The sequence below is a fragment of the Crocuta crocuta genome, unplaced genomic scaffold (genome assembly GCF_008692635.1).
Source record: "Crocuta crocuta isolate KB4526 unplaced genomic scaffold, BGI_CrCroc_1.0 scaffold234, whole genome shotgun sequence".
In the NCBI taxonomy this organism is placed as follows: domain Eukaryota; kingdom Metazoa; phylum Chordata; class Mammalia; order Carnivora; family Hyaenidae; genus Crocuta; species Crocuta crocuta.
This window is the reverse complement of record NW_027529647.1, coordinates 413896-438295: the sequence shown is the minus strand read 5'-3', so window position 1 is coordinate 438295 and position 24400 is coordinate 413896. Positions and strand designations below refer to the sequence as shown.

Sequence of the window (24400 nt, the reverse complement as noted above, 5' to 3'; positions counted from 1 at the left end):
TTAAATGAAACCCTGGACAGAAGTCCAACATACCAGATTGATTGGTGGGGGAAGGGAGGCCCAAGACCCCCATATTTGGACCTCCCCAGACTCCTAGAAATCCATAAAACAGGGTTTGGACTGTTCTAGAATGTTCACAGACACCTCTCTCCAAGTGTTGCTTTCAGAGAGGCAGGGAAGTGTAGTGGTTAAGGCCTCCAGCACTTCCTGGTTGCTCTGTGACCTCAGGCAAACTCACTGAGGCTGTCTGAGCCTCAGGCTCCCAATCTGTTAAATGGGGACGGTTGAAATCCTACGTCATGGGGTTGTCATAAAGCTGAAAGAGTGGGGGGAAGCCGACCCTTCACTGAGGCATACAGTAAGCACTTGGTAGCAAAAATGAAACAGGGTCAGGAGATGGAGAGTTTAAGGCCTTACATTTTATCTTTTAAAAACAAATGTGATCTTGCATCTTGCTTCATGACTTGTCTATCTTAGTGTCCTTCTACCAATAATGCTTGATATTCTTTACCACGGAGTCAAATTGAGGCTCCAGGAGGGTGTCACGTCATAGGTGGCACTCCAAGTATTCTAGGGGCACATGCAGCCCCGTGCGGGAAACACTGGGCCAGCGTCTTTACTCCAAAGAGACCCCCACAGCCTGGGAGGGCTGGTGATTTCCTCCTTGGGAAATGGCCTGTTTTGGCTGCTGGGCAGGAGTGCAGGGGAGAGACATGTAAACTCCAGCCTTGGGGGCTGCTGGCCTCCTGGATGGCAGGTGGAGGCCTAGAGGGGGCAGCCTGGGCCAGCCTGTCTGGTCTCATCAGTGTGGGCTAGCCTTGCTGTCCTGCTTCAACAGCCTCACAAGAAAACCAGTTCAAGGGCTAGTTCCTGGGTGTCCTCAGAGGCAGGCATTGGGCCAGGCCCCGAGGGACCAGACAGACAGAGCAGGAGACCACACGATCACACCTGTGTGTAATTATAAGCAGCAGTGGGTGCCATGAAGGCATTCCAGCCTGGGGTCCTTGTCCAAGGTCACACAGCTAGGGGGTGCCAGAAGCCTCAATACAGGGTATTGTCAGCACCAGACGAGGGCCCTGGCATGAGGTGGGCAGGGGATGTGGGGGAGGTACCTGCGAAGTTACATTGGAGTTGAGACCTAGGTGGCGTGCACACACATCGGGGTGTGTGTGTGTGTGTGTGTGGCGAGGGGCTTGTCAAAATGCAGATTCTGCAGCTCTGGGGTGGCTGGGAGTCTGCAGCTCTAACGCTCCAGGAGGGGCTGGTGGTGCTGGTCCCTACACCACACTCGGAGTAGCCAGACCCTAAGTCTGCACTGGCCAAATTGGGAGCTACTAGCCACAGGTTAGCAATGTAAACTTAGCCATTACAGCTCAATAAAATTAAAAAATCAGTTCCTCAGCCACACGAGCCACATTCTGAGTGCCCAGGGGCCCCGTGTGGCTGACGGCTGCTGCACTGGACAGCACGGCATCATCTCACAGGTTCTCCTGGAGAGCGCTGCTCTGAAGTCTGGAGTAGGAGTGAACTAAATGAAGCAGGCGGGAGAGAAAGTGCTTCTGGCAGCAGGTGGACACCTGCACAGTTTCCCTGACGTGGGAGGCGAGTGTCAGAGAAGCTGAAAGGAGGCTGCAGAGGTGGGGTGGGGTGAGGCTAGAGATAGGGTCAGGAACTGCCCGGGCTATGCTAGATCCCCAGGTCAGAGAAGACCCTGGATGGTACTGGTAGTCTGGGCTCTGTGGGGGGGGGGTTGGGGGGAGGGCGGACAGGAAAATGGGTGGAGCCTCGTTTCTCACCATAACTCCACTTGCATTTTGCTCTACATTTGCCCTCTGCGCCTGGGGTGGTTACCCGCCTTGTAGAAAGAGCCCTGGGGCCTCATCTGCAGCATCACCAGCTTTTCCACTGCTGTGTGTGAGCCCCAGGGCTGTGTCACGCCAGAAGGTAATGTGCATACAACGCCCTTCCTCCCCAGGGGCTCCATGTCCAGCCTGGAATCCTGTACCAGCGGCTTCTCCCAGCTCAGCGCCACCACCTCCTCCTCTTCTGGCCAATCCCACAGCAGCCCCCTGGTCTCCAGATAGCTAGGACTGAGCCCTGTGGAGCAGCCCGCTCGCCTCCCACATTTCAAGTGCCCGTGAGGTCTGGGACCATGTGGGCTGCAGCCCTGGGTCTGGACACTAAGTTGGGGCATCTGGAGCCAGAGGCAGTGATCCAGCTCATGCCCTCTTCAGGATGCAAGGACAGAACCATCTCCTTTGGGTTTTATGTAAGAAAAAGCCAAGGAGTGGGTCAGCCAGCTTTGGGTCTGCCTGGTCTGGGAGCTCAGGGATGTCATCAGGCTCAGCACCTCCTTCCACCTCTGGCTCTGCTTTCCCTGGGGCAGCCTCCTCCTCAGGTGCCCTCCCCACTTGGAGGGCCCCATCACCATTAGGCTCCCTCCCTTCCCCCAGCTCAGTTGTGGAAGAGAACCTCTCTCCCCCAAAGTTCCATCCAACCTCCCAGAATTGAGTCGAATCGGCCCGCCTGGGCCCCACACTGGTCCCTGAACCAGTCACAGTTGCGAGGGGAACAGAGAACACAGACTGGTCAGCAGGGTCCTGTGTCCCATCTGGACCAATCATGATACAGGGATGGGGTTTCAGTGATTGGCCTGCCTGGACTACATGCCTGCTCCTGAAGCCAGACCACCTGGCTTGAAAATCACAAGGGGGTTGCCTCTAGGAACACTGGGGTACCCGACGAGAACAGGGAAAGAATTCTGGGTAGGCAGAAATGATCGGCTTTCACCTCTGATTCCATAGCGATGCCCTGTGTCCCAAGACATGCATGGTGAGCAGTTATATGAGTTACAGGCTCCACTTTCTGTGGGGAGCAGCCCACCCTGGATCTGAAATCCATTTTCCCGGAGCTTGGCTAGGAAGGAAACCTGAGCACCGCTGACCTGAGGACGGTGGAGAGGCCCAGGCAGTGATGAAGCGGCTCTGGCTGCCATTAAACTCCCCTGGAGGCCCTTTTCTTTCCTTGGAGCAGTTTAATTATGACTTTTTTGGTTGTAAGTCACAGCGAGCCCCACAAAAGGGTAACCAGTCATGAGCACACGTAACTGGCCAGACCAGAATCTCTTGCTTCAGGTAAGGCTGGATCCAGGATCTCAACATTGCATCAGAGTCCCCTGTGGGGAGGAGGACATTGTGACTTTGTTGTGTCTGCCCTAGGGCAAGTCTGACCCCTGGCACCAGCAGCTCTTGATAGACTTTCCCTGAGTTCATGTATGGGAGAGTTTTGGGTATCCTTGGGGCTTGAGGACACTTCTCCTTTCTTTTCCTGGGCTCCAAAAAAAGGTAACGAGCCAGAGGTTACCAGTCAGCAGACTGTAGTCAGAGAGGGCTTTTGTTTTTGCCTAAAGAGAGAATGGAAAGTTGTAGCATTTCACACAGAAATCAGGGTGTCCAGCTTCCCTTAGGTATTTGGTAGTGTTGGCAAAATGGGGCCACTGCTGCCATGTAAAGCAAAACAACTGTGTCCCCTGGGTGGGGGCCACCCCAGTCCTCACCCTCTATCAACCTGGTCCCCAACACTCATTCACATTATCAGCCTAGGAGGGACCACACTGGCATGGCTCCCTCAGCAGCTGGGTGGCCAATCTCGGGCTGACTGACTCCGTGTTACTCTTCTCACGGAGCCTTGCTTACAGCTGGGGATCATCTGTGGGCAACACCTGCAGTCACTGACCTGGCCCAGGGGGTGGGCTTACAACCATGGGGTCCATGCCTCCATGCAGTCTCAGCGTGACAGGGCAAAGAGCAAGGACTGAGATACCTTCCTCCCTGCAGGGAGGGGGTCTCACCCACCTCCGTTCGCTCCTCAGGTATAGGAACAACTCCCAGAACGGCATCCTGCATCCAGGTGCATGTGCACGTGAGGGAAAGAGGCAGGGGGAGATTGGAGACATTCTCAAAGCTAATTGCTCCCATGCCACTAGGCATTTATCACTGAGGAATCTGTGATTTTCACCTGTCTGATGAATTCCTAGCTTGCCTCTAAAACCCAAGTGCACCCTAGAAGCATTTTCAGGTAGGCTGCCCTGTCACTCCCCGCACATTAACTGTCTAGGAATAGCACCAGGGAAGGATGGAGAAGCCTTTCCTTGACTTGGGGTTATACGTGGCTTGACAACTGTTATTTGGATCTGCTGTGAGCAGTCCAGCCCTGACAAAAGGGATGGGACTCAGACCCTCTCATTTCTCCCCCTGAGAGCTCTTTCTTTCTCCCTTGGGAAAGCTGCAGCTCAAACTTCTTAAGCCAACAAAGGGAATTTTCCCTGGGTCCTGTAACTGGGATGGCTGAGGGTGGTCTTGCTGCAGGTATGGCTGGATCCAGGAGCCCAGTGTCCTCAGGCGCACATGTTCATCCTCTCGACCTCACCCAGGCCTCCTGGCTCTCTATCTCTTCTCACACTGGCCCCATCCTCTCTTCCACCTGGTGGGAAAGGTGGCTGCAGCAGCCGCAGCCTACAACCACAGGGCTCGCAATCTCGAAGGCTGAGAGAGACATTCTCTTTCCGGCCCATCCCACAGAAGGCTCTGACTGGCCCTGTTCCAGCCTAGTACTTGCTCCTATGGATGTACCAGCCATGGGGCTGGGGGTCCTGTGATTGACATTTCCTCCAGAAGCAACAACAAGATAGGGGAGGGGAGGGCACCCCAGGAAAAGGGGAGCTGGGCCACAGAAGCAGCACACGGCCACGGCAGCGTCTGCTGCAGTCCCCTTCACTTGCTGGAGGTCTCTGGGGTCCATGCCGTAGCGTCATCAATCACCGGGTTTCTCCTACATTTGGGAGGCTTGAAATTAAAAATCTAAGGAAGGGCTGCTGAGTTCCTGACCTCTGTGTTTCCCTAGACCCCAGGGCTAGAAGCTCCTTGGCTCGGCTTCTTTCTCTATCTTGTTCATTAACCCATGGTGAGCAGGACAGAAACAACCCACTAGCAATAGGACCCTGCTCACGCACTGTGTTTAGAAGCCTGGGTCTTAAAATTTAGACGTGGTGGGGTTCAAGCCCCAGCCTTCTTTTCAGTAGCTGTGTAACCTCCAGCAGGTGACTTAACTCCCCTGTGCCTCAGTTTCCTCATCTGTAAAATGGGGGACACGCCTACCTCATTCACTGGGTTGTAGTAGGGCGAATAAGAGCAGCTGTGGAGTCCGCAACCCAGTGCCCAGCACACAGGAAGCACATGACAAACATCAGAGGTCATCCTGATGATTAAAGGCTTCTCGTTCAAACACTCCAGATTCCTTCCTGAGGATGCCTGCCTGGGACTGTTCTTCACAGGACAGAAGGCTCAGCACCATGAGCATCCGGAGGAAAGTGGGTGTCAGGATATTATTTTCCTCTTACTTTCCCATTTAGAAACTACTTGCGTTTTCTGGGCAAATCCACTAATCTGGAAGAGCATCATTTGGAGTAACATTCCCCCAACTAGCTGGAGAATGTTCTCTCTACAGGCTGAAAGAAGGGGATTCTGAGACCTTTTTTCCCCCTCCCTGCACTCTGGAATTGCTTCTCCTGTGAAACAAATCATTCGATGAGACTACTTTAATTCTGTTCCACACACTCTGTTTCAGGCAGGAAAACATGATGTTCCTTGTTCGCCTGATCATTTGCTCCACCCAAAAGCATTAAACGTTTTGGATTTGGGTATACCTCAGTTGTCCACTTCCTGAAACCCTAGAGGTCTCCCTGGGTTTGTTCAAGAATTACTCCGCTGTTGTTTATAAGACCCAAAAGCATTTTCAACATGGGCGATATCACCCTCCAGGGATCGCGAGTTGGTTCTTGGGGGTGCAGTGATGCACACAAAGTATCACATTTTTATATATGAAGCACAGATATACAGTAGTAGTTTTCTAAGGCTGCTGTAACAAATTGCCACAAACTTGGTCGCTTAAAACAACAGAAATCGATTCTGTCACAGTTCCGGAGGCCAGAAGTCTAAACCAAGATGCTGACAGGTGTTCCCTGCTGACACTAAGGGAGGATACTGCCTCGTGGCTGCAGTGTTCCCATCCCCGCCTCTGTCTTCACATGGCTTCTTCCCTGTGTGCCTCCCTTCTTATAAGGACACCAGTCACTAGATTTAGGGTTCACTCTAAATCCAGGATGATTTCACCTTGAGATCCTTAACTGATTACATTTGCAAAGACTACTGTCAAAGAAAGTCACCTTGTGAGGTTCTGCGTGGACATTAATGATGGGGGGGGGACACTAACAAACCAATGCATATGCATAGGATGCATAAGCAGATATATGTGCAGTTTATCAGTGGTATGAAATGCAGATCTCTGGGCCCACTCAGCATTGGCGACTTGGAATCTCGAGGGTGGGTTGCTGGATTCAACATGCCAGGTATCCAGGTGTCCATCTTTCTGGGCCACTCTCCCCTGTTCCTGGGGTTTGACCCAAGTCCTAGCGTTATTTACAAAGACAGCCAGAGTCCTGAGGTTGGGCATGGGGTTGGGGTCCTGTCCAGGGCACCACCTGTTCTTCCTGTGAGCTTCCTTGGGACACGGAGCTGGGGTGCTGGCTGCCACACACATCATGGGATTCTGAAAAGGCTCTCTTGTTTTGGAGCAAGAGGCCAAAGACTATCACCTGGGGGAGCAGAGGAGGTGTGGCTCTTTTGTGTGACTGCACAGGGGCCACCTGTCTACACCAGCTTCGGTTACCCAGCCCCACCCAACTCATCCAATTGAGGGAGAGGAAGCAGCCCTTGCCTGCTTTGATACAGTGCATGCATTCATTCTCTGGGACTTTTCCATGGATTTCTCTTTCTATGGGCGAGAGCTCTCAAAGGACCAGCCAGCTGACTCCTACATGTGCCGGGTGTTGAGAAAGACAGAGATCCCTGGGGCAAACCAGCTGGGATCAGATCTGAGCCCTGACTCACTGCTGACGTCTGTCCTGGGCAGAATCGCCTCCCAGGAAGCCTCCTGGGACTTGGGGGGGGGGCACCCAGAGAGGGAAGAACACACCAGGGCTCCCTTGTGGCTCAGAAGCTGTGTCTGGAACGAGTTCTTCCTCTGAGGCCAGGGGCCACATCCAAAGGAGACCTTGGGGTCTCCACAGAGGCAGGTCTCAGGGCACCAGAGGCTGTTGGGAGTTTGGGCAGGGCTTGGAAAGAGCCGGAAGGAAAAGCGCCAGGTACTCAGGGACATCAGAGTGGCTGTGGCTTTTAAACTTCTCCCCAGCCCATTTTACACTCCTCCTTTCAGTGCCTCCCTCTCCCACCAAGGCATTCCTGAGGAACGTGGGTAACCAAAAAGCAGAATTTGAAAACTCTGACTTAAGAGTTCCCTGGAACCCAAAGTTTTCCGGGACAGAAACCCCCTTTGCAAATACAATGAAAGCTGTGGGCATCACACTTGAATCGTTTCCATTTCAGGGTTCCTAAGAGCCTTTGAAAGCCCACCCACTGAACCCAGGATTGGAACCTTTTTCTGGAGTCTTTCCCATGCTAAAGTTTTATACAGAGTATCCCAGCAGCCATGTGTCACCATGGCAACTTGCGCAACACACAGGACCCTGGGGGTTCCAAGTCAGGCCACCATGATATCTGGTCCATGTTCTGTGCCCAGGGGTCTTCCATCACTACCATGGAGGTAGATGGAGAAGAGATCCTTGCACTGCCATAACTAGTCCATGTTAACCCCCAACCAGCAATCCCCAAGCTTGATGACTTGAGCTCTTGTATATTTGTGTCAACACATGACTCTACCCACTGCCAGAGGCAGCTATCAGAACCTCAAACACTTTTCTCTTTCTGGTCCATGTCCTAAGCTCTGCAAATGCCTGAGTCCAAAATGTGCCTCTCCCAGAACAGTGCATTATGGGTGTCAGACTCTTTGGGTTGCCAAAGACCCTCAAATCCAACACAAAGTGCCTCAAGCAAAAATAGGGATTTACTGGTCCATGTAATTGGCCCCAAAATGACACTAGCTTCAGGTATAGCTGGATCCAGGGCCTTAAATCATGTCCCCTCTCTTGATTCGGTTCTTCTCCATGTTGGCTTCACTCTCCTTCTCCATGTGGCCCACACTCTGGCAGGTAGGCAATCCCAGCAAAAGTGTTTTTTTCCCCCAAATTCTAGAAGTTCCAGGGTGGGCTTTCATGAGTTGACTGGAATAGATGCCGATCTCTGACCCACTGATGCCATCTGGGACTTGAAGGGAGTGGATGGTACTAGCCAGACCAGAATGATGGAGAATGGGAGAGAAGTAACACTCTAAAGGCACTGGGAAGGAGGTTCACAGCCATGGCTCTGTGTCCTGCCCACCTTCCCTGGGTATTCTCATTACCACCGCGAGGCATCTGGATGGAAGGAACTGCGAGTTTCTCAAGGCTACCTCCGGTTGCTGAAGCATACTCAGCCCCCGTGTAGGGCAGGCTGGAAGTGCCAGGGACTTACCTCCCAGGAGGAGCCGTGAACCCAAGATGAGTGTGTTGGCTGACAAACACCCCACAGGAAGCCCAACTCCAAGATGCTCTCTGCATCCTCCCAGAATCCCCAGGCATTCAAGCCTGGCTGCCCACAGCGGGGAACCACTCACTAATGCATTGTGTACTGGTTGCCTTTCCTTCCCCACCTCATATCCCTGTCCCCCAAAAAGGCTTTTTGGGGTCACCTCCCAAGTAGACTATTTCCCCTCACATCCTCGTCTCAGGTTCTGGTGGTGGGAAGGATCCAGCTGAAGACAGGGCATTTACTAAAAGGACAGGGACTGGACGTTGGACAGGCATGATCAATACCCCCATACAAACAGGGAGGGTGAATGCATCCTAGTCACTGAGCCAGGGACCCCTCTGGCTCACCATGACATACCCTCTTAAGCTCCCTCTGGGCTGAAACCCACCAAGCCCATGCACAGTCCTGTACCTTCCCAACTCAGCTGCCGGCACAGCCAAGGACAGAGATGCCCTCTGCAGAGGTCAGAGCTTTCCGGACAAGGCTTTCTACTGCCTGTTGCCTCAGAACCCCTGGAGTTGCTCCCTATAGATTCCCAGGCCCTCTGCCGTGGAGATTTTGATGCAATGGGTCTGGGACAGGATCTGCAATCATAGAACATTCCTGGAGAATACCCTCTGACCCGCATCCACGCTTAGGAATACGTCGCTGTGATTCACAGCTGCTGGGAATTCCTCCAAGCGCCCGTCACTACTTCCTACCCTTGAACACAGGGAGCCAAACATCCAAGCGGCCCAGGGGCCAGCTGTGGGCTAAAACAGAGTAAAACATACAGTGAGACTTTTGGGTGAAGCTGAAACACAAGGTCCCTGGAGGAACATGTGAAGTTGGTTGTTTCCATTTCCGGAAGGAGGAGTTAAAACGTGAAGCCTTTGCCTGCTTCCTTGAATAAGCAGCTGCCCTCGAATGCCGGCACATGCTGTGAATGCCACCCCTCCCTTCCCTCCATCCTGGGTCCCAAACCCAGAAGAGGGGCTGAGGTAGGAAGTAGAAATGACAGCAGCCTGGCCGGGGGTCAACCGTGGCCTTTGGGTGACGGTTCACTAGGTGCGGGATCAGCTGTGCCTATGGACACCGACAACCTGGTCTGTGGCTCCCACTGTAGAACCAAAATATAGCATCTTGGAGGGAGTAGGAGAGGCTGACACAGCGGCTCTCAACTCGTCTATCCCTCCATCTTTGGGGGAGAGGCAGAAAGAGACATACAGACCCACAGATACATCCCTGCAGGAACTTGAGGTCTAGCCTGTGATATTTCACTTCTCTGAACCAAATTCTTCCTTTCTGAAGTGAAATTAGACCAGCAGTACAGTAGATGGACCGCAGGATGGGCTCGATTAGCCTCCTGGACTCACGTCCCTTTGCATCTCCTCTCACTAAGGGGTGGAGTCTGTCTCTTTTCACCTTGAATCTGGGGACTAGCTGACAGAACGTGGTGGAAACGAGGTCACACCAGTTCCGAGGTTCACTTCTCTTGCAGGATCACAGTCCCCACCTGGACCCCAAGCCTGACCAGCTTCCTGGAGGATGAGGCACCAGGTGGAGCCAGCCCATCTGCCGTGGCCACCCCAGGCCAGCCCCCAGTGGGCCCATGAGCTGACTGCAGGCCAACCCATGAGCCCAGCTGAAATCACTGATCCCCGCCCACATCAAGAGAATCCCCTAGCTGGCCCAAGAATCATGAAAAATAATTATTCTTCCACAAGAAGCAATAACTGCAGTAACTGGTTGCTGTTTTCAGCTGCCAAGTTTTGCCCTGGTTATGCAGCAGTGGGTAACTACTAGGTTATACCATGTCTCAGTCTGCTCAAGCTGCTATGACAAATACCGTACACTGTGCGGCTTAAAAGCAACACACATCTATTTCTCACTGTTCTGGAGGGTGGAAGTCCAAGGCCAAGGCTCCGGCAAATCCAGTTCTCGGTGAGGTCTCACTTCTTGGCTTGTAGACAGCTGCCAGATTACTGTGCGTTTACAGGGAGACTGTGCGGAGAGGGTGCTCTTCTTTCCATGTAAAGCGCTAATCCCATCACGAGGGAACTACCCACATGACCACATTGAAACCTAATCAAACCAAAGGCCCTACCTCCTAATACCATCACATGGCTGGCGGGGCCCGGGGGTTTTAGGACTTCAATACAGGAATCTTGGGGAGACATATTCAGTTCATAATGTGCATGAATCCATCTGAGGACCTGCTGAGAGCACATCCCCCATCCTAAAATATCTGCTAAACACAGTGTAATATACATCCATGGGGCAGGGTGGGGAGGGGGCTGCCAGGCACTTCCTGGAGACCCTCTGGGGCCACGGGTTACAAACTCGGATACTGACAGGGCTGGCAGGCCACAGGAGGGTGTGAAGAGCTGGTGAAGGCAGGCCCAGACGGGGACTGTGGATTCTCAGCTCTGGCAAGATGTTGCCCTGGAAAGGCGCTGGCGGGGGCTCCTGGCTTGGCCTCTTTTAAAAAGAAACCAGGGGCACCTGGGTGACTCAGGCAGTTAAGCATCTGACTTCGGCTCAGGTCATGATCTCACTGTTTGTGGGTTTGAGCCCTGCATTGGGCTCGGTGCTGACAGCGTGGAGCCTGCTTTGAATTCTGTCTTCCTCTCTCTGTTCCTCCCCTGCGTGCACACTGTCTTTTTCTCTCTCTCTCACAACTAAATAAACAGATTAATAAAAAGAAACCAGAAATCTGAAGTTGTTAATCTCTTGACTTTTATATGCTGGTAACTATTAAATCACAGTGTGGACCAAACCTTTTCCTTTCAAAATGTGGTCCAGACACCCACAGCCTCCACAGGGCTTCACCCGAGCTCGTTAGAGATTCAGACTGTCTCCCACCTTGGGCCAGAATCGGCGCTTGGACATCTCCGGGTGACTCGTGTGCACCATTAAGTGAGAAGCCCTGGATTAAGCAAATAGATCAGGGAACTCGAAGTACTTGGGGATGCCTTTTCATAACCCGATTCAGGTGAAATAGCCCCACGTGACAAGACCTAGGAACAACCAGAAGTCCACAATTCAGGATTCAGACGTCACCCGGGGGCTTCTTTTATTACATCAATTTATTCAAGTGATAGAAAAACTCTCTTGGTGGCTGGATGCCAAAATAGAAAGCTTGTAAACATGATTTCATCCCCTGTCCCCTCCAAGGAGCTTCCTATGATAGGAAATAGAATTCTAATTGGCAAATTCCACAATGAGGTCTGTGGAAAAGGATCCCGTGACGTGGCCATCGTCTCTTTAATCCACCCCTGCCCAGCGGGACTGGCTGGACCCTGACACTCGGTCATGGTGCGGTCACGGTGAGTTCCATCGCTAGCGGCTCCTGCTTCAGGAGGCCGGAGGCTCTTTGGCAGCGGAGCAGGCCTCACGGGCAGCAGACGGAGGCAGGCAGGGCAGGAGGCAGTTTCTCTGGGCAGCACTGTATTGCTAGGGTTGCATGGGTCACGGCAGGCGACCCAGTGAGGGCCCAGGGTCAGGTGAGGGGCTGAGACACAGGTGCTATCAGAAGCTTGGCTTGGCACCAGGGCTGAGATCACCCAGATGGTCAGAGGCCTTGGAACTTCCCTTGCGGAAGCCAGACCGTATCGAAATGAGCCTTCAGAGCAGGCCGCGACGGGCAGCTGGCGGCTTCAGTCCTTGAAGGGGTTGTGGGCATCACTGTGCTGCTCCTTCTCCCCGGCCAGGAGCTCCCCATTCATCTCCTGCAGTGGGTGGTAAACGTAGGCCCCATCCAGATGCCGGCTCCGCTCTGCTCTTGAACCAAGGAGCAAGGACACGTTCACCACCGTGCTGATCAGCAGGAGGAAAACTAGGGCCAGGGTGAGGGCCAGCCAGGTGGTCCTGGGTGCAGAAGAGAAAGCCAGAACGGGCGGTTGCTGGGGGAGTGCGTGAGGGGTTTCCCTCCTCCTCCACCAGAAGACAGGCACAGAGTCGGGGCCCTCCAGGGACTGTCTAGGAGCCAAATGGGCCTGGCAGAGCCAGGGGCACATTCCAAACACAGGCTCCAGCAGTGACAGTCACCACATGGGACGCAGGCCAGCACTGCCACATCCTGATATTGAAAAATAATTTTTTAACATCAATGTTACTGATTTTCAGACGATGCTAATAAATCTTAAAAATTTTAAATTATGCAGGCCGAACAAAATACAGTTGGGGACCTAATTGATGCAACTACCAAGGCTGGTCTCGTCCCAGAAACCTCACAGCAGACAGGGTGGGGAGAAAAGCACCCTCGTGTGGAGCTGGCAAGGTCTTCTAATGGTCCCTGCGTCCCTTCATGTGACCTCTGGCAAAGCCCTCCATGCAAACAGACACCAGCAAGCTGCTGGGAGTCATGGTCGTCAGACCCCTATGACTCCCCTTCCCTCGCCGGCAGGTGCCAATGGATTCGATGTCTACACTGGGGAGGAAGAGCTCAGTCTCACATCTGAGGAGCCTGAACTTAAGACGGAGGCCTAAGTTTTTTTTTTCAGGTGTGGCTCTGGCCTTTCAGAGCCTCACCCCAGACTCACCAGGTGAGGACCTCCAAGGGGGACCTGGGATCTGCATTACTGATGAGACTGTCCCATACAGGACAGTGCCAGGAGCTTTTCATTCAAACCCACAGTTGATTCCCACCTCCAAGGTGGGCGGGGCTGGGCCGGCACCCGGGGTTGGGCCATGAGGTGAGAACTACCTTTGGGAAGTTCTCAAAGCAGGGTCTCCACAGCAGGAGCATTAGCATCATCTGGGATAGCACTGGGGATGCATATTCTCGGGCTCTGCCCGAGGCTTACTAAAGCAAAAACTTCAGAGAGAGAATCCAGCAATTTCTCTGAATACACCCTCCTGGAGTTCACGTTTGAGACCCACTGCACTAGACCACAGGGATAAAGCCCACCGTAAGGAGCGCAGGGAGGTGCCTGAGAAAGTACGTGAATGGCTTCAGGGCTTCGTGCTTCTGTACCAGGAGCTAAGCCAACAGCTCATGAGTCTCACAGCCAGGGAGAGGAACCCCACACCCTGCCCCACTCAACTCCAGCTGGGGTGGTGCCTGGGGTCCTTCTCACCATTTCCCAGGAGCACTTCAGTGACTGTGAGCATCAGCTGTGACTCTCTGTGTTCACAATGGAAAACGTCACCTGGATGCCCAGTGGCCACCTACTAGCCTTGCCTAGTCCCTGAGCAGAGGCCATACCTCACAGGTGGAGGGAGGGGGGATTCCTCCCACCCCCACCCCAAATCCCACCGAATCTCCTACCCGGTGAGAAGGGAGAGTTCTCCTGTCCTCAGGGTGGCCTCAGATGGCCGGAGACACTGCTTCACTGTAAGACACCAGGGAGAGGCTGAGAGGCTGGGAGGGGAGGGCTCTGCCCCCTCCGGCCCCCAGGGCTCTGGGAGGAGCCATACCTTGGGAGAGGATGCTGTTAAGGGCTGGCGCCTGGGCCAGGCTGCAGCTGCCAGTCTGGGGGTCACACGGACACTGGTGCTCACACTCGCAACGCCTCTGGCAGCCGGGCCCGTGCCAGCCGAGGGGACACTCTGTGGAGAGGAGGCAAAAGTGGGGGAGGCCTGGGTGGCAGGGCCTCTCTCTGCACTGAGAGGATGGGGCCCAGGTGTGTGCAGAGCTGGGCTGAAGCACAAGTGCTCCCCAGAACCACCCCCAAGACTAGACCCTGGAGGTGGTCGGGGGTGGCACTTCCTCCCGGGCCGACCTGGGGCCCATCTAGCTTACCCTGCTCACAGGCGTGTCCAGTGAAGCCAGGAGGACAGGTGCAAGTCCCCCCAACTGGGTCACAGGGGGCTCCATTCTGACACTGGCACTTCATGACACAGTCCTCCCCAAAGGAGCCGTTGCTGCAGGCTGGGGGGGGGGGAAAGGAGGGGGGGAATCTTTTTAAAGTCCAGCCCTGCCTTTGCTAGGCTGGGGGCCGACAAGACTGCAGACAGATCTCAGTCACCCCAAGGGGCCCTGTAGGCTCACATATTCTTCCAACAGAAAGCTACGGAGAATTCTACTTCTAGGCAGGCCCTGCGGCTGTGCACTCATGGAGATTCGTGTCTACTGGGCAGGTGGCCAGTGAGACAGAAAGCAGAGGTGGAAGTACAAGCGACGACAAGCGCAGGAGGGATGGGGCCAAGTGCCGCAGCAGGTCCCTGAGGGAGTGGGACGGGCAAGCCCCTGAGGGGCAGGGCATGTAAGCTGGGGCTTCCAGGAGCAGAGCAGGGTCAGCGAGTGGGGGAGGGGCTGGAGCACCCTGGCGGGTCTGGCTGAGGAGCTCATTTCTTCCACTAACTCAGAAGAAAGCCCTGAAGGACTTCAAACTGTGGGTGGATGCAGTGGGGTGAACTATGTCCAACCCTAGGTGGGCCCTAAATCCAATGACCCGGGGTCCATGTAAGGAAGGGGACAGACAGACACAGGGAGAAAGCGGTGCGAAGACGCAAGCAGACTTGGCCGCAAGCCAGGGAATGCCTGGAGCCACGGGGAACTGGAGGGGGCAGGAAGGAGGCTCCCCTCGACCTTTCATAGGCAGTGCAGGCCCTGCAGACACCACGATTTTCACAGCTGCGGCCTCTTGAACTGTGAGAGAATAAATTTCTGTCGTTCTAAGCCATCCAGTCTGGGGAGTTTGTTGTGGCCGCCGCGGGACATGAACGCAGTGATTTAGTCAGGTGAGAGCAAGAAACAGGAGGCCTGATAAAAGTGGCTGCCACGCGTGCCCTCGCCCCACGTGTCCAGGGCTGGGGAGGCAGGTGGCCTGGTGGCTTTTACCTTCACTGCAGTTGGACCCCGTCCATCCGGCTTCACAGCGGCAGCCAGCTGCCAAGACAAGACCAAGGCGGCCAGGTGAGGGCCCAGGCAGGGCCAGGGCAGCAAGAGCTGGGAGCCCCGGTCACAGCTGCCTCCCCAGAGACCCCACTCACTCTCAGTGCAAAGCCCGTGCTGGCTGCAGTTGGAGGGGCCACAGTCCAGCTTGTCGCAGGCAGCGCCCACCCAGAGGTGCCCCGTGCACTGGCAGCGCCCCTCCACACAGGTCCCATGGCCGCTGCAGTCGGGCGNGGGCTCAAACCCACGAACCGCGAGATCATGACCTAAGCGAAAGTCGGATGCTTAACGGACTAAGCCACCCAGGCGCCCCTCCAACCCCAGGGCTTTTACATATGCTGTTCTCTCTGCCCAGAAGGATCTCTCAGCCCGGCCTTGCTGCCTCCTCAACCTTTAGATCTCAACTCAGGTTCCGTTATGCTCAGAGAGGTCTTTCCTGACCTATCAATCCCCTTTCACTGGCGTGGGTGGTACTCATACACTATGTATGATTCAACACTCTTCTGGTAAGCAGAGAGAAGAAGGGATCTCAGCTCTTACCGCTCACTGCTGAATCCTCAGGGCCTGGCACATAGTAGGTCCCCAATATTTGCTGAATGAGACAGCTGGGGACAGGCCTGGACTTAGACTTCAAGAAGGGGGCTCTGGTATGCTTACCAGTGATCTGATGGGTAACTGGCCAAGGTCCCGTTGAGCACAAAGGTGGCAGAGCCCCCTCCATCCAGGTTGATGGCATTGACCACGTCCTGTTTCAGCAAAAACTCTGCCATCTCCCACAGGTTAATGCTGCAGTAAAAGAGCGTTAATGCTGACCATGTCCACCAGTTTAACTGGTCTTACTTTCCAGGGTGAACAGCATCACACCTGCTATGGCAGACAAATTTCTAAATGGGCTCCCCCCAGTAATGTCCTGTCTTAATTCCTGGAAGCTCTGAATATAATGAGAGATCACTCCCACAACTGTGTTATCTTACACGGCTCTGCTGTCTGCCAGTAGGGATACTGTCCTGGATTATCTGGGTGGGCTCAATGGGATCACAAGAGCTCTTACAAGCATACCTTTCCCTGGCTGGTGGCAGAATGTGAAGTGAGAGATTTTGGAAATACAAAGGGGATGAAGGGACTAGACACATCTTTGCTGGGGTGAAGATGGGGAGGGTACGTGCATGCAAAGGAATGTGGGCAGCCTGAAGGAGCTGAAGCTCTCTTGGCTGACAACCAGCAAGGAAATAGAGACTTCAGTCCTACAGCCACAAGGAATTACATTCTGCCAACAACCCAAATGAGCTGGGAAGAGGATTCTTTCGCTGAAGCTCCAGAGGCGAGCCCTGCTTGGCAAACAGCTTGAGTTTGTCCACGGGATACCTCAAACACAGAACCCAGTTGAGCCCTCCAGACTTCTGACCTACAGAATTGTGATCTAACAAATAGGGGCTATTTGTGCTTATGTGTTACTCAGCAATAACAGACGAATACACTCTCTTCACAAAGAAACTGTGGCTCAGAGAGGTTGAACGGCTTGTCTGTGGCCACAGAGCTGGTGGATGGCAGAGCTGAAACAGAGGTCTTCTCCCTGCTAACTTCATAATTCCTTCCTATTACCCCATCTGGAGCTCAGGAGAGAGGAGGCCTAAGTTGGGGAGATGGAGAGGCAGAGTGCAGAGGACGAAGAGTTCTCAGAAGCGGGGCAGACACAGGGACTCTTTTTTGTACGGGAAGGCAGGGGACCGAGGGATGTGAACATCCCCAGGGAACAGGTGGGAATCAGAAGGGCAGCTGTCAGTGGGCTGAAGTTCCTCAAAGCCGGACTCAGCCCAGGCCTGGCATTCCCAGTTTCCGGCACTCACCCCCGCTGCTCCGTCTGCCCATCTGCATGGAAGAGCACCAGCTGCCCCTTCCTGTCATGTCCCACTGCTGTCCTGGCTGACATCACATTCACAAATTTGCTAAAAGAACCTAAAAGAGAAGAAGCCTGGCTGATCACCTGACTCTTTGGGGAAGCCTCCTGGGCTCTGGCTGTAACTTCTGCCAGTCCGATGCCGTTCTGCACCATTTCACTTAGATCCGTATTCTCCCTGCCTCCCGTCTGTACCCCACTCAGTCACCACATGTAGCCAGAATGCTCTTCTCAGGTGTAATTTTTTTTTTTTTTAACATTTATTCATTTTTTGAAAGACAGAGAGAGACGGTATGAGCAGGAGAAGGACAGAGAGAGAGGGAGACACAGAATCCCAAGCAGGCTCCAGGCTCTGAGCTGTCAGCACAGAGCCTAACGTGGGGCTTGAATTCACTAGATGTGAGATCATGACCTGAGCTGAAGTCACTCAACTGACTGAGCCACTCACGTGCCCCTTCGCAGGTGTAAAATAAGTGATATCAGCCTCAAGGGAAAAACCCTCTAATGGCTTCTACTGTTTTCAGCACAAATATCCAAGGCCCGGGCCTGCTTCTCTCACCTCATCTCTGGGGGCTCCCTTCTCACCACCCTGCAGCCACTTTCTGCTTTAGGGCTTCTGCACCTTCTGTTCCCTCTGGCTGGACTGTGCTTCCCCTCAGCTCTTCCCGTAGTTTGCTATTTCCAATCTAGGGCACCTCCTCAGTGAGGCCTGCCCTGAGTGCTCAGTCTAAAACAGCCCATCTCCACATCAGGGCCATAGCATCCCCTCCCACCTCAGTATTCCACATCTTGGTGCTTCTCAAATTGGAGTGTCCATCAGAATCACCCAGGAGGCTTGTTAAAACACACAGGTTTGGGCCTCAGGCCCAGGAACTCAGGATTCTGATTCACAGCTCCTTTCCTCTACCTATCCCCCTTCCCCCAACTTTATTTTTCTTCCTCAGCACTCACCACTTCCTTTCATCTTCCTTTCAATAGAAAGAAAGCACTTACCACGTCCTTTCATCTTAATTTCAATAGAAAAGAGGCACTTACCACTTCCTGTCACTATTTCCTTTCTTAAGTATTCCCCAAGAGCAGGGACCTTATTTGTCATAATCGCCATGGATACCTTGTACCTAGAATAGTACTTGCTCAAAAACTTAAGAACAGCCTCCCACACCAGCTCAGTGGTCCAGGTTCTCAACAAGGCTGTGCCACACCCTGACCCCAAACCTGTCTCCTGTGTCTCATCACACTCGGCTGCCTGGCTCTCATTGATGTAGACACTTCCATTGCGTATCAGCCATACGACCCCACTCAGCAACTGCACAAATGGATTCTCAGTGTCCAGCACCTCCTCTTCAGACAGGTACCTGGACGCAGAAAAGGCAAGAGATTCACTTACCAGCAGGGACAGCTGCGGTTAGTAGGGGTCCCACCACCCTTCCCTCCTCGGCTTGGCTGCCTGATTCCTCCTCGTTTCCCAGGAACCATCCTGGTCCTTAGTGCAGTCCTTGTAAATAGTCTACGCATCCCAGTTAACACTTCATCTAATATAAACTACCATTCTCAGCAGATCGCAAGTTCATCCTACAGCCCTTAATCTCCTAGGTCATCACTCTGGCCAAAATACCACCTGATGACTACTGACAATCCTTAATTAGCCTCTTGCTTCTAATCTGGTCCCTCCAACTTAAGTCTGTAGCCAGGGTTAGAGCAAGTTATTAAGTCACCAAAGTCAGTCCTTTCATCCTCTGATACTTTGCTTCTTCCTTCAGTCCCTCACACACCAACCCTCTATGTACCTCGGAGCTTTAGCATTTGCTGTTCCTTCTGACAGCAGTGGTCTGCCTCCAGTTCTGACTTTGACTAACTTGTGATTAATCTTCAGATCGCAATTCAGAGGTCACCTTCTCAGGCCTTTCCTGTTCACCCTCCCTAAAATCCATACTCTACTTACATCGGTTTACCCTGTTCCTGGCTTCTTCACATATAAGCAATCTAAGTTTATCTTAACTATTTCCCTGGCTTTTGTTTATTTTTCCCAGTCACGGCAGAAGTCAGTGAAGACAAAGACTGTCTGTTCACTGCTATATCCCCAGCGTGCAGCACACTGCCTGCCACAAAGCAAGCGCTCAGTGACACGGGAGAGATGAACAAACCCTGCAAGAGTATCTATTCCCGTTCTGCAGAATGGACACGGAGGCTCAGCTTTGTTAGATGACCTGAAACAGCACCAGGGCTACAACCCAAATCTCAGGTCCTCTGCCCTCGACAGTCCCAAGAAGGCTCCCTGCTTTCTCACCCGGTGACCAGGGTCCCGTCGCGGCGGATCCCGAACTGCGCGTTCTGCAGCCCCNGCGTGGGAGTAGGGCAGCAGCAAGTCGTCGTCGCGGGAGGTCCTGTGGGGACAGGGCGGCCGTGAGCTCGGGGGGCTCAGCGGCGCAGTCCTCCCGAACCAGGCTCACCCCTCGGGGGCTGTACTCACCCCGCGCCGAGGCTGCCGGTCGCCTCCCGGAGGAAGCCGAGCGGCGCAAAGAGGAAGACAAGCCAGCGACCCATGGAGGCCGCCATGTTGGACCCGGGCCTCCAATCACGTGGGGCCACCCCACGTGACTCAAGACTTTCGGGGGCGACTTTCAGCTGGGACAGAGTAGTTCAGGCTCCTTTGGATATCGCGAGATCTGGTCCTATAATTTACTCTGTTTCTTTTTCAGAAGGGGCGTGGCACTCATGGTGGAGGGAAAATTCATGTTTACGTAATTTCGAACCCACCAGAGGTTGCAAGAGCAACGTAAAGAACTCCAATAAGCCTCTGCTTATCTTTTTTTTTTTTTATGTTTATTTCTGAGAGAGAGAAGCGTGAGCAGGGGAGGGTCGGAGAGAGAGGGAGACACAGAATCTGAAGCAGGTTCCAGGCTCTGAGCTGTTAGCACAGAGTCCGATGCGGGGCTCGAACCCGCGAACCGTGAAATCATAACCTGAGCCGAAGTCGGACACTTAACCGACCGAGCCACCCAGAGGCCCCAAGCCTTTGCTTATCTTTACCAGTTGTTAACTTTTGTCTCATTTGGTTTATCGTGTCAAGTTTATTCCTATACTTACCGCCCCCGCTACCGAACACTTGGCAACCAAGTTGCAGGCGTCTTTTACTAACAAGAACATCTTCTTACATAACCACAGGCCAAATTAGGACATTACATACTGATAGTTTGTGAACTAATCCACTGTTCAGGTTCAAGTTTTTCCAGTTTTCTGTATAATGTCCTTATTTCCCCCACATCCAGGGGCTAATCCAGGAGCTGCATTTAGTTGTCATGTCTCTTTAGTCTCCCTGATTCTGGAGCAGTTTCTCAGGCTTGGTCTTATATAACCTTGACATTTTGGAAGCGGACAGGCGAGTTGCGTTGAGAACGTAATTAGCAGAAATCTTCGTTTAAAAATTGAGAATTTCTTTTTTGAGGGAAGCCTCAGTGGGTTAAGTGTCCGACTTCTGTTCAGGTCATGATCTCTCATTTCCTGAGTTCAAGTCCTGCATCTGGCTCTGTGCTGACAGCTCAGAGCCTGGAGCCTGCTTCACATTTTTGTCTCCCTCTCTCTCTGGTCTTCCCTCACTCTCTCTCCCTCAAGAATAAACACTTTTTAAAAATTTGTTTTAAAAGAATTTCTTTTTTTAAGTATATATTCGAGAGAGAGAGAGAGAGAGAGAGAGAAGATGAGCAGGGGAAGGAGAGAGAGAGAGAGAGAGAAAAATCCAAAGCAGGCTCCGAGCTAAGCCTGAAATCAAGAGGCAGACACTCAACTGACTGAGCCACTCAGGTGCACCTAAATATTAAGAATTTTAAGATGGTGACAGCAGAGTGTGAAAGCAAGCAGGGGACCCATCCTTGTGCAGTCCCTCTGTACCTGCATAGGTAATGAGTCTGTGAAGTTGGCCAGTTATTTTACTTCAAGCTTCCTTTGACAGAAGACTTCTCTTCTGGCCTCTGGTCCAGGGCAGTGGCCAGAGTTAGTGGTCTTTTGGTACCAGTGTAATTCATGGGCCATCTTGGAGACAGCACGAGTCGAGTTAGCTTGGGTGCCACAGGTACCCAGGGCCATACCAGCCACCAGCCTGTTTTGGTCCACAGTCAGCATTGTTAATGTTTGAACTCAGATTCCTCTTTGAGCCACTGCCCCCTAAAGCCAGTTAGGGTCAGTGTACTGGGTTGGATAGTGTTCTCCCAAATTCACATCTTTCCCAGAACTTCGGAATGTGATCTTTGGAAACAGGATCTTTGCAGATGTAATTCTTTAAGATGAAGTCATAGTGGAATGGGGTGGGCCCTAAATCCAGTCTGATTGGTATCCCTGTAAGAAGAGAAGACACACACACACAGAGACATGCACAGAGGAAAGAAAGCCATGTGAAGAAAGAGGCAGAGACTGTGCTGATACAACTATAAGCCAAAGAGCACCAAAGATTGCTGGTAACTACTAGAAGCTAGGAAACAGAAGCTGGGAGAGAGAAACAGGTTCTTACCTCAAGAATTCAGAGGGAGAATAGCCCTGCTGACACTTTAATTTTGGAACTGATACAGTCAAAGCCCTCACATGAGCCCCCAAGAGTGACTCTGAGGCTTGTGGGAGAACCAGTTAATTCGCTTCAGTTAACCAGCTTTCTGGGGTTAAATGATCCAGCTTGATGCAAACATATTAATAGCAAGGGATTATGTCTTTCTGATCTTTACATCCAGGCTGTTAAAAGTCATTAGCAAACAAGCCCAGACCTGCCACCAGCTTCCTTGTACCAGGAAGTCCTCTTTTCTCTATGTCAACAGGGAGATGTGGGTGCAGGCAGTCAGTAGTGGGTTCTGACCTTTGGTCACCTCCCAGCTTTGTTTTTTACTCCTTTGCTAAACACATAATGCACACATAATATCTAAGCACGTAAGTGCTGTGGAAATTCTCCATTTGCTGAGAAGCCAATAACGTTAATTAAACAAGGAAGCGATTGGATTGATCTGGCTTTATGCCAAGGCTGCTGTTAAAAAACAAAATTCAACTGAGTAAATATAAAGATCAAATTGACTTTATTCAATGACTCACGAACTAAGCAGAATTCCCTCTAGCAAACAGAAAGGAGCTCCAAAGAGCTGTACAAAATGAAAGGCTTTTATAGGCAGAAAGGGAGTGAGACAAAGAAAGAGCAGATTATTTCAAGCAATGTCACCTTCCGTTGGGGGAAGGGCAGAGGCCTATCATGTAGATGACTTCTCTAGTGCTGACCAGGTTGCTCCAGACTGGTTAAAGCTTTCATTTCTGGGAGAGGCTGAAACTGCAGTTAAGTATTAAGTCTTGGTTTGCTGATATGGGGCTTGGCATATGTGACTCCATTTGGGGCCTGTTGTCCCTCCCTCCCTCCCTTCCTTCCTTCCTCCCTCACCCCCTCCCTTCCTCCTTCCTTCCCTCCCTCCCTCCCTCTCTCTCTCTTTTCTTTCTTTCCTCTCTCCACACAATGGGGGCCTTGAACTGAGGATCAAGAGTTGCATGCTCTGTGACTGAGCCAGCCAGGTGCCCTTCTTTTCTTTTTTCTTTTTTTCATTAAAAAAACTTTATGTTTTATTTATTTCTGAGAGAGAGAGAGAGAGACAGCGTGAGCAGGGGAGGGTCAGAGAGAGGGCGATACAGAATCTGAAACAGGGTCCAGGTTCTGAGCTGGCTGTCAGCACAGAGCCCGACGCTGGGCTCAAACCCACGGACGGTGAGATCATGACCTGAGCTAAAGTCGGACGCTTAACTGACTGAGCCACCCAGGCGCCCCTTATTTTTCCTTTAACAGTGCCTACAGAAGCAAACCAAAACCTAGGCTTGCAAATGCCTTGAGGTTATGAAACCCAAATGCTAAGGACAACCATTTACAAACAGCTTTAACTAACAGCCAACTAGGCATTAAACTATAGGCAAACAATTTCTTTGTTTTCTAGCTTTCTTGCTAGAGGTCTTTCTCCTGGCTCCTATCCACTTCAACTTGGTACTGCTGGATTTGAATTGATTTTTGTTCAAATAAACCCTTAATATTTTTAATATGCCTCAGTTTATCTTTCAACTAGCCCAAACCCACTGTTCCAACCATACCAGCTAACTAACTCAGGGCTGTCTCCTCTGCTCACATTTACCCTCTTTTTTTAAAAATATAATTTATTGTCAAGTTGGTGTCCATATAACACCCAGTGACATTTACCCTTCTTTAGGAGTACCTTTGTCTCTTCCCAGCATCCTTATCTGGTTCTATAGTCATTTGTGAATTCAACAGATTGAGCTCCTTCTATGTGCTAGATGCTGATGAAACAGACAGCTTGGCACTGCCCTCGTGGAGACAGACACTAAACAACTCAAGGGTGGTGGGAAGAAGCAGGATGGAGAAAGAACCATGTCTTGGGGGGAGGTGGCAGGGAAAGCCTCTCTAAGCCCATGTAGCCTAAATACTAAGGGGTCAGAAAAAAGCGACAGCTATGGGAGATGCAGGGCTTGAGCCTCGCAGGCAGAGGGCACTGTAGAGCCTGGAGCTGGGCTGGAGCTTGGTAGGGAAGGGGAGAGGGGAGAGGGCCAGGCCAATGCGAGGTCTTGCAGGGCTCCAGGGAAATTTGTTTGGATTTCAGCCTAATTGGAACTAAGTGGAAACAGGAAACTACTGGAAGATCTTGTTTTTTGTTTTTTTAATGTAATGGTTTTATTGAGGTGTAATTTACATACCATAAAATTTAACTATTTTAAAGTGTATGTGTTAATCATTTTTAGTATATGTTGCAGAGATATCTCAGCATACCTTAGTCCAATTTATGAAATTTTCATCATTCCCAAAAGTTCTGTTGTGTGTTTCCATTTGTCTTCAAGGTCTGGAAAAGGCGAATCTGGGAGGACAGAACGCAGAGTAGTGGTTGCCTGTGGCTGTAGCTGGGAGCAGGGGGTGATTGCAAGTGACATGAGAGGGTTTGAAACTAGATGCTGAACGGATGGGGGTTGGGGATTGGACCTCCTCCTCTGTCCTCTGTCCACACACTGCCTCTGTGCTTATCCACCTTCTTCACCTTTTGAGCATACATTTCCCAAAGATGCATCTTCTGTTGCTGCTTATTTTTTTCATGCAGAGCTCTAAGCTCTGTCACGACATGGAATATAACAAATATTTCGTGTTTC

General features: G+C 52.1%; 2 protein-coding genes across 2 annotated transcripts in view; one reads left to right on the top strand and one right to left on the bottom strand.

The window, feature by feature from the left end:
• SEC14L5 (SEC14 like lipid binding 5) overlaps positions 1–5566 on the top strand; it is a 42409-nt gene extending 36843 nt beyond the window's left edge. The window contains exon 14 of the mRNA XM_077762754.1: positions 1976–5566. Within this exon, the coding sequence (XP_077618880.1) occupies positions 1976–2084 (109 nt within the window). The 3' untranslated portion in view covers positions 2085–5566. The remainder of the gene's footprint in view (positions 1–1975) is intronic.
• A 6004-nt stretch (positions 5567–11570) lies between these two features.
• Positions 11571–19814, bottom strand: NAGPA (N-acetylglucosamine-1-phosphodiester alpha-N-acetylglucosaminidase). Its single transcript, XM_077762483.1, is given in 12 exon segments — positions 11571–12371; positions 13774–13837; positions 13923–14054; positions 14248–14376; positions 15289–15336; positions 15441–15579; positions 15912–16128; positions 17190–17298; positions 18455–18594; positions 19527–19578; positions 19580–19623; positions 19710–19814. Coding segments are annotated over 12 exon segments (1371 nt in total). The 5' UTR covers positions 19796–19814; the 3' UTR covers positions 11571–12160.
• Between the last annotated feature and the right edge of the window lie 4586 nt (positions 19815–24400).